Source organism: Symsagittifera roscoffensis, chromosome 2, assembly GCF_963678635.1.
Source record: "Symsagittifera roscoffensis chromosome 2, txSymRosc1.1, whole genome shotgun sequence".
Taxonomy (NCBI): Eukaryota; Metazoa; Xenacoelomorpha; order Acoela; family Convolutidae; genus Symsagittifera; species Symsagittifera roscoffensis.
This window is the reverse complement of record NC_087063.1, coordinates 26,775,161-26,784,325: the sequence shown is the minus strand read 5'-3', so window position 1 is coordinate 26,784,325 and position 9,165 is coordinate 26,775,161. Positions and strand designations below refer to the sequence as shown.

At 38.7% G+C, this 9,165-nt stretch overlaps 2 protein-coding genes across 2 annotated transcripts; both read right to left on the bottom strand.

The window, feature by feature from the left end:
- Window positions 1-656: 656 nt before the first annotated feature.
- LOC134838904 (ribonucleoside-diphosphate reductase large subunit-like) lies at window positions 657-4,548 on the bottom strand. The gene is made up of 3 exons (XM_063854215.1): window positions 3,756-4,548; window positions 3,322-3,459; window positions 657-3,078 (listed from the first exon to the last, which is right to left on the bottom strand). Exons 1-3 carry the CDS (start codon window positions 3,957-3,959, stop codon window positions 925-927), a joined length of 2,496 nt encoding a protein of 831 aa, XP_063710285.1. The 5' UTR covers window positions 3,960-4,548; the 3' UTR covers window positions 657-924.
- Window positions 4,549-4,858: 310 nt separating this feature from the next.
- Window positions 4,859-6,210, bottom strand: LOC134838905 (malignant T-cell-amplified sequence 2-like). Its single transcript, XM_063854216.1, has 3 exons — window positions 5,947-6,210; window positions 5,523-5,666; window positions 4,859-5,198 (listed from the first exon to the last, which is right to left on the bottom strand). Exons 1-3 carry the CDS (start codon window positions 6,152-6,154, stop codon window positions 4,945-4,947), a joined length of 606 nt encoding a protein of 201 aa, XP_063710286.1. The 5' UTR covers window positions 6,155-6,210; the 3' UTR covers window positions 4,859-4,944.
- Between the last annotated feature and the right edge of the window lie 2,955 nt (window positions 6,211-9,165).

The window sequence follows — 9,165 nt, the reverse complement described above, 5'->3', positions numbered from 1 at the left end:
ATCGAAAAATATTGTAAGCTTATAAGTTTTGGACAATATCGAAGTGGTAAATTTTGATTCGTACGGAATTAATGCTTTCGTTTAGCTAGCCTCAATTCAATTTGGAACGATTTTGTGCGGGAAAGTTCAGGGGGTTTGGAAATTCCCAAATTGGCCATTTTCTGGGCTAAATTATGCGCGCTTTGAAGAGTTTAATCAATGCTGAGAGAGTAAAACAAATTATTTGTTCGTGCCGAATTATCCCGCACAACAAAATCGTTCCAAATTGAATTGAGGCTAGCTAATCGGTCGTAATAGTTTCGTACGACTCAAAATTTCACACTTCGATAGTTTAAATATTATAAGTTTACAAAATTTTTTCCCAAAAACCATTCGATATGAATTAAGGGACAGTTGGATCGTTCAGGGCTTTGCCCTGGTATACGAGCATTCTTGTTCATTTCTTGAATTGATTTATCCCCGACTGAACCATTGATCACGCAAAACTTCAAAATCAAGTTTTTCTCCGGCAAATACTCTGGTTGCAGTATTTGCTACTTGCCTGGTGCGATGGCGAATTCCGCATTGAAAATATATACCCCGCAATTTGCCTAAAATGTTCCACGAAAAAGCCTTTGAATGAACGTTTAAGGTTTTTTTTACTTGCCTCATAAAAATTAGTAACGAAACCTTCAATTAAGGAAAATTATTGTATTGCACATGTATGGGACAAATACTTTAGTAAAATGACCATTACTTAGCACATTAGTAAATGAGGCATTGAAGTTTAAATAACTGCAACAACATCAGAATAGAACAGCAAGAAGTTAAAATCAATAAAAGTTCAAAACTTTCAATCAGTTCACAGTTCAAACATCGGCTATTTAAGCTGATTTAATGTTTAAAGTTCGGATAAAAGTTTAGAAGACAAATTTCCCAAGCATTTTATCCGCTGCACGACAGACAGGCATCTCGGTTCTCTAGAGAGCACAGCATGTCGCTCAGATCCTTCGTGGCCTTGGGTCTAGCTTGACCTGGGACCTCGTTCTCCTTGCCCTTTTCCACCCTGCCCCCGTCAACTTTAGCATTCAACTTCTGCTTGTCTACTGTAAACTGAATCGGGTTAGCAGCTGCTTTTGTCCTTAAATAGTACATGCCGGTTTTCAGTCCCTTCTTCCATCCGTAAAAGTGCATCGAAGTCAGCTTGCCAAAGTTTGTGTCGGCCAAGTGGATGTTCAGAGACTGGCTCTGATCAATGTATGCCCCTCGATCGGCGGCCATATCCATAATGGCCTTCTGCGAGACCTCCCAAACTGTCCTATAGAGCTTCTTGATTTCACTCGGGATTTCATTGACATTCTGGATACTTCCGTTATTGGCAATGATTTCGTTTTTAACGTCATCATTCCAAAGTCCCATTTCGGTCAAGTCCTTCAATAGATGTTGATTGATGATTTGGAACTCTCCTGATAGCACTCTTCGCACATATACATTACTTGTATAAGCTTCAATCGACTCGTTATTGCCGAGGATCTGCGCTGTTGAAGCGGTAGGCATAGGTGCCAGCAACAGACTGTTTCGGACTCCGTGCTTCGCGATCTTGGTTCTCAGTTCGTCCCAGTTCCATAGACCCGAAGTTGGAGTCACTCCCCACATGTCATGTTGGAGAATTCCTCGGCTCACCGGAGATCCTTCATAGGTCTCATATGGTCCTTCTTTTTCGGCAAGTTCACAGCTAGCTTCTAGAGCACCGAAATAGATAGTTTCGAAGATGTCGCGATTAAGTTTTCGCGCTTCCTCAGAGTCAAATGGATATCGCATCAGAATGAACGCGTCGGCCAGACCTTGCACTCCAATTCCGATCGGTCGGTGACGAAAGTTAGACCTTCTTGCACTTTCAACTGGGTAGTAGTTGACGTCGATAATCTTGTTTAAATTTTTCGTTACGACCTTGGAGACAAACTTCAGTTTCTCAAAGTCGTAAGTCTTGTCGCTTTTCACGAACATATTCAGAGCAATTGACGCTAAGTTACACACCGCAGTTTCGTCAGGTGAGCTGTACTCGACAATTTCTGTGCATAGATTGGAGCATTTGATGGTTCCTAGATTCTGTTGGTTACTTTTTCGGTTACAAGCATCCTTGTACAGCATATACGGTGTTCCGGTTTCAGTTTGCGATTCGAGGATGGCGTACCATAGTTGTTGGGCAGGCATTTGTTTCTTGAATCGGCCTTCCTTCTCGTAGCCTTCGTACAATTTTTCGAACTCTTCACCCCAGCAGTCGGCAAGTCCTGGGCACTCATTGGGACACATCAGAGACCACATTCCGTTCTCCTCCACTCGCTGCATAAACAGATCGGGGATCCAAAGAGCAAAAAACAAGTCGCGGGCACGGCTTTCCTCTTTTCCGTGATTCTTTCTACAGTCCAGGAACTCGTGGATGTCAGCGTGCCAAGGTTCCAGATAAATAGCGAAAGCCCCTGGTCTCTTGTTACCACCCTGATCTACGTACCGCGCAGTGTTATTGAAAACTCGCAACATAGGCAGGAGACCGTTGCTCTGCCCATTGGTTCCCGCGATGTAGCTTCCTCTCGCTCGGATGCAGTGGACATTAACACCGATGCCTCCGGCTGACTTGGAGATCAGTGCGCACTCTTTCAGGGTGTCATAGATCCCTTCAATCGAATCGTCTTTCATTGTCAACAAGAAACAGCTTGACAACTGAGGTCGAGTAGTTCCCGCATTGAACAACGTTGGCGATGCGTGGGTGAACCATTTCTCTGACATAAGATTGTAAGTCTCAATTGCTGCTGGAATGTTTTCGCCGTGGATTCCGACTGCTACACGCATAAGCATGTGTTGGGGTCTCTCCGCCGTCTTTCCGTTGATCTTCAGGAGGTATGACCTCTCGAGGGTCTTAAATCCGAAATAGTTGTAGTTGTAGTCTCGTTTGTAGACGATTGCCGAATTCAGTTTCTCTTCGTTGTCCTTTATGATGCGGTATGTCTCCTCAGATATCATGGGACTGTGCTGGTTGTTCTTCGGGTTGATGTAGGTTCGCAAATCCGTGACCACTTCAGAAAACGTCTTCTTCGTTTCCTGGAAACAAAAAAAAATCTCACTGAGAACATTCGAGACACATTTGCTATCAGCGCCAAGTAAACAAATTATTAGATCTGAGTACTTGGCAAACAATGAACTTTTTAAAACTACTACAGTCAATTCTTGCATTTGCAAAATTTGTCTTTTATAAACATGAATCGCTTGTTTGTTTATGTGAGCTCTTGTTACATTGCAGTTACAATTTGACAGATATGTCCGGCACCCGGCCAGCGCACTCACCTTGTGTAGATTGGAGACGACTATCCTGGCAGCTAGGACTGCGTAGTCCGGGTGTTGTACAGCCATGGTAGCCGCAGTCTCCGCAGCCAGGTTGTCCAGCTCCACCGTCGTCACACCAGGGTAGATTCCCGCGATTACCTACACAAAACCAACATAAAGTTACTATAATCCGTGCAATTTAATTTTCCTTTTTAATGAATCAAAGTTACTTTAATCCTTGCAATTTAATTTTTCTTTTTAATTAATCCAAGTTGAGTGTGCCAGTGTTTCAAAAAACCAAATTTTTCCAGCAATTTCTTTAGAAACCAAACCCGCGATAACGTCAAGATACTATTACTAAGTTAAAAAATCAGTATTATAAATCGCAGTTGCTTCACTTCGGTATTTCAATGTAAAATAATGATTGCAGAAATGTTGTGTGCGATGTGATGTACCTTCATGGTGATGAAAGATGCGTCCACGAAGTCCATGTTGAGGCCATAGCACAGGTGGTTGACTCTGGAGGTGATCTTGTCGAACATGACTCGCTCCTTCCTCCCATTCCTCTTCAGAACATACATCTTGTTGGGAGTGAGGTGCAGACCAGAACTAGAATTCGAGCTACTCATATTCGAAGCTACTTCTGAAAAGAATGGCATGTTCCGCAAACAATATCCGTACTATACTATCTAATCTAAGCAAAAGCGTTCGGTATAATCGTGGCAACTTGTATTCAGATTCGGGTATCTTTTAGCGCTAATTTAGCAAATCCGACAACGCTTTTGATTCAGATTCAAATTTAGCCCAAACTTTGTCCGGTTCTTCAAATGGATTTCAGAACCTGTCTGTATCTATATTCGAAGCTAAGATTGAATTGTAGAATTACGAAGTTATTTGTAGAGTGAATTTAGAAGTATCTAGAAACAGGAATCTCGGAATTCCAACTATCGTACTGATATGTGAGAGAGCAATAAGTTGAATAAAAATACTTTAGCCAACTTGCCTCTCTACAATATCTACAATTAGGACACAATTTGTGCAATGGCCTCGTATTGAACTAAATATTGATTCGCGTCCTATTATTTCTATTTTATGAATTATTTAACTACTTTTATAGTCCACTCGTGGCAATTTAGATCCAATTATAGACAATTCGAATTTGAAATCCGGCGCGCTTTTCGAATTAAAATGGTTCAATGACTGCGGAATTTATTGGACACCAACTTTGAGTCAACAAGAACCAACAGCATTGCGAGAACATTGTTTCTGACATACTAAACAGTAAAAATTATCGAGTTATCATCTGCTATTTGTTAATTTGAAACATTCCAAAAAGATAAAAGAATCCAATCAACGTAAATTCCGAAAGAAATGCGTTCTGTTAAGAGAATTCGGAATAAACCGCAATTTTTCCAAGATGAAAACAAAAAAGTTCCAGTGATCCCACAAAATCTGCAGTTCCTTCGAACAATGAGCTGCGTCACTTAACAATTTTTTCAGCAAAAGGAATTCAATGTATAAATTATTTGCATATTTGCGTCAAACTGACGAAAGGAACTTGAACGGGTAAATTTTTCAAATTAAACGAGGTAAAATCACATCAAATCAAATGCAAAGCAGCGTAACATCATGATAAACGGAAAATTATGACACCAAGACATCTTGTAGATACCACAAGCCATCACACATCACGTTAAGATTCTTGATGCCATGTCCTTTGTTCTGAGTCCGGATCGTCTCCGAGTCTAGGATCATTTTGCCAACTGCCATTGCGTGTTGTTTACCCTCGGCCGTGATGGCCACCACGTCGTGTATTTGAGCTGGGGAGAGAGAACCCCCCTTAGAGGTTAGACCGGGGCACATGACATCAGCACCAGAAAGCACGAAGGGAATCGCACCTGAAACGACAAATTCTTTTCTCTTCAAAAAAACTTGGTACCGTAAAGCCCCGTAGTACCTTCACCTTCAAAAAATGCCGCATAATCAATTCTCGGGAAGTGTCATCATTGACTTGAAGACAGCAAAGCTTTGAACTTCTTAAGGCTAACTCATGTGCGAAAGTATGAACTTTTAATGGGTACAGAAATACTTCTACATCTACAATACCAAAAGGCTTCGGAACCACTCGCTAACATATCTCTACGAGAGATTGCATTAAAACCGTACTTATTGAAAATCATTTTAAAATTAAATCACCAACACGCCCATTCAACTGCACTGACCTTTGTCGACCTGCTGTAGGTTGAGGATGCAGGGGTACTGGTGGAGTAACTTCAGAGTCGGAATCCACCGTCTGTCCACTTTGAACTCCTGCTGTACCTCCTTCGCCACCTTCTCGTCCTTACTTGTGAAGAACGCCGGCTGTCCTAAAGTCATTTAATAAGTCATCACACTTCTCAAAGTCAAACTGTAATAATTTTTCGAACATGTAACATTTGCCCGAGCTTGGCCCAACTATCCATTTACCACAGTGCTTCAGTCAAATGATCATTTCCTTCATTGTCCAATTTAGAGTTTCCTTAATTATCATTTCACCACTTAATTTGATTTTTTCTTAAAACAGACTAGTGTCACCTAATAACAAAAAAATGCCGCACCAATTTATTATCGCAAAAATGAAGAATGTTAACAAAAAATGGCAACTGCCTTTTATGGCCACAATCTGAGCCTTGGCGTCACTGTTCCTCACAGACACGTAGTGCACACTGTCTTCGTTCTTGGGCCAGATGTCGTTGATGTATGGCACTATTCCAGGATACTGGGCCATGACATAGGCCCGGATCCGCTTCCGGTCGGAGCTGTTCAATTTAGTGTCTAGGATAAAGTCTTCTAACGAGTTTTTTTTGAAAGACATTTTCGCAATAATCAAACAAAGCTAATCTGAAAAAAAAACAAGAGCGTCATAAAAATCAAAATTGACAGGCGCTTCGAATAATTTAGAAGTAGACAAAGAGGTTTGCTAAAAAAAATGGAACAGACAAAATTAATTAACAAGAACAGATGACTCAATTCACATTTTTGCATGCAAAAGCTGGCTTTCAGAGAAAAAGTATTCCTCAAAGTCTCCTCAATCAAATTTTAATTATTATTTCTGTCTGTTCCAAACTTTTGCAACTTAATATGTGCGATCAAAGGTCAAATCGTAAGAACAAAATTTCAATTCGAAATCACAGATTAACTCAAGAATGACCAGCCGCTGACGCAAATTATGTAATTATTAGTACTGAAAATGAAGGGACGCCGAGGCAAGGTCAGCCATCGCAGCACGTCTCCACGAACTCAGCAAGTAACATTCTTTAAGTTAAGAAGTTCACCAGTAAGCACGAAGGCAAACCTCTTCTTGCGCAGAGAGAGCTACATAGAGTTCAAAACTATTAAATTGATTAATAAACTAAATTAGCCAGTAAAAAGGATAAGTGACATATCTTAGTTGATAATATTTTGCAACGCTGACAGTCTTATTACATTATTGATACAACACCCTCGCTTATCGCAAGAGTATAAATTTAGCCATCTTACGCTCGAAAAATTGCGACAAATAATTATCTTGATACAAAGAATTGTTTCATGAATTTTATTCAGGCAATTATTGATTTACTTGCATACATAAGATGGATTCAAAAATTGAAAAAAAAATCTTAGAAGTTTTGACGAAAAAAATTCTCCTTACAGCTCTTTGTTTATGATTGACACTTTGTTAAAATAACCTATTTGAGAAAACCTAATTAATATGTAATTTTCGAGACGTAGCATTGTATTAAGTCAACTTATTCTTTCTATAAAGTATAATTACGTTTCCCATTCTGAAAATTTTAACCAGTGTTTAGTGAACGTGAATGACTAGTCTCTTCATTTAAGCTAGCAACTATTGTTTATGTAAAAAAAATTGATGAGCTGAGATAATATTACAGTTTGGCTGATTCCTTTTTGATTTATGCTAGCGAGAAAATTAATTTCATTTGTCTCCGAACATCTGTGTTCATTTAAGTTTTCAGGCTATAATCTGACTAGTCGATTTCAAAAAACTCCATAAAGTTTTAGAAGTCTCTTTTGGTAGGATTTGCCAAATCTAAGCAGAATTTATGAGCGATGGAAGCCTCGAACCAAACACCTCGGAGCCCCAATAATGTTTTAGGAAACAGCGATAGCCAGTTGCTGTGGTTCCAGTTAAAATGTAGTTTTCAAATATGATAAACATCCAACAAACAGTTGGAAAAGAGTCAAATAGTTGCCCTTACACCCCATTTGAAAACACTGGATTAATAGATATATTTTCGTTCAGCTGGAAAATCTAAAAATTCAAACCCACTTTTGAAAATAGAAGCCGATCACCACGTTTTTCATAATCTTTAGAAACTTGCCTTCCATTTAACAAGGGACACGAAGTAAAGTCAAAAATGAATCAAAAGTCAAACCGCAAAAAAACTTTCCTGAACAAAAAAAAACAAACAAAAAACAACAAGATCTATATCAGAGTCTTCACTACGTTCATCGACTCTTAATAAAACGTGTTATGAATTAATTATTTGGTCTAATGAGAAAGACTTGCACTCTTCTTTTAATTTGTACCATAACAGCAAAAAAAATGCAGCCAAGTTGTTTTTTTTTACCCTGAAACAACTCAGTTGAAATTTTAACCGAAATCGAATCACAAGCAAAAACCTTTATTATGATACCACATGCGCTACTGCGGGCATTTTTGAGGTACTTGATTTAAGTTAAAAAACAAACTAAGCAATAGTTCCACCTCATCCCTGCGGGGGGTGGTTGGGACCAGAACTCAACCATAAAATCTTGCACGAAATTTCTCAATTTAAGGAGTGAAAGAAGTCTTTTTCCATTTTATAATCATATCTAGAAAACCGTTACCAACTTGATATAAAAAAAGTCAATTAAACAGCTCTTAACAGTACTCAAGTAGGGGGTTCCTCGTGGATCAGTTCTAGGTCCAACTATAATTTCTAATTTACATCAATCACTTCCCCGAGATTGCAAACATAACAAAGTTGTTATCTTTGCATATTATACTATACATATAAATACGGCAAAGTTACGAAACCTGGATGGATGGCAGTGAATTAGATTACGATAAACCAGGACAAAATCTAAACAATTGTATTCAGTTCAAAGAAGTCAAAACCATGCAACAATTGTTTAGGGAAAGTTTGACAACAGAAACTGATGTTGGATATTTAGGACTTTAAAAAGAAAGCAAATTGAGTTTCACCGAAATAAGAAAAATAGGCGCGCAAAATTAATTTCATTTCTCTACCAAATTAGAAACACGTTGTCGAATAATTCATACATCTATATTTATCAAAAAGAAGCTATACACAGCCTTATTATCAATATGGAATACTGATTTACGGCTGCACCTCAAAGGCAAACCTAGATACACTGCAGAAACAACAAAAAAAACTGAGAAGAGGCGAAAATATAACGTTTATTCATTCTAAGAACTAAACACAAACGAAGTCTTAAAAAACTTAAAAATATCAGAATATACAAGTCTCTTATCTATAAACGTTAAAAAAATGAGTGAGCGAGTAAAACTTCTATTCAATAAGATTGCCAGACTAGACTATAACTAGTCTTGTTCATAATTTTAGAGACCTATATCTGTGCAATAGCGTTTTCTGTGCAGAAGAGTTTTGGTAAAAAATTAGTTCAATTTTTCTGATGAGTAATTATTTGTTTCTCAATGATAAATCATAAAAAAAACGTCGGCCTTTATCATTCCGATCCACATCCACAAAAACGGTTTATGTGAAACTTTAGGGTTCAATTGGAAAAACGACTTAGATTCTGACCTTCCAACTTGCTCTCAAACGACACCTGCAAAAAAGTTTGTGGCATTACGGTGAC

What these genes read in the sequence shown, in the direction of transcription:
- LOC134838904 (XM_063854215.1), bottom strand. Translation starts at nt 3,959, where the DNA reads ATGCCATTCTTTTCAGAAGTAGCTTCGAATATGAGTAGCTCGAATTCT. An exon ending in CATCTTTCATCACCATGAAG is followed by an intron (nt 3,460 to 3,755) that starts GTACATCACATC and finishes GGTTTTGTGTAG; the next exon opens with GTAATCGCGGGAATCTACCC. An exon ending in TCGTCTCCAATCTACACAAG is followed by an intron (nt 3,079 to 3,321) that starts GTGAGTGCGCTG and finishes TTTTGTTTCCAG; the next exon opens with GAAACGAAGAAGACGTTTTC.
- LOC134838905 (XM_063854216.1), bottom strand. Translation starts at nt 6,154, where the DNA reads ATGTCTTTCAAAAAAAACTCGTTAGAAGACTTTATCCTAGACACTAAA. An exon ending in TCAGATTGTGGCCATAAAAG is followed by an intron (nt 5,667 to 5,946) that starts GCAGTTGCCATT and finishes AAATGACTTTAG; the next exon opens with GACAGCCGGCGTTCTTCACA. An exon ending in CCTACAGCAGGTCGACAAAG is followed by an intron (nt 5,199 to 5,522) that starts GTCAGTGCAGTT and finishes TTGTCGTTTCAG; the next exon opens with GTGCGATTCCCTTCGTGCTT.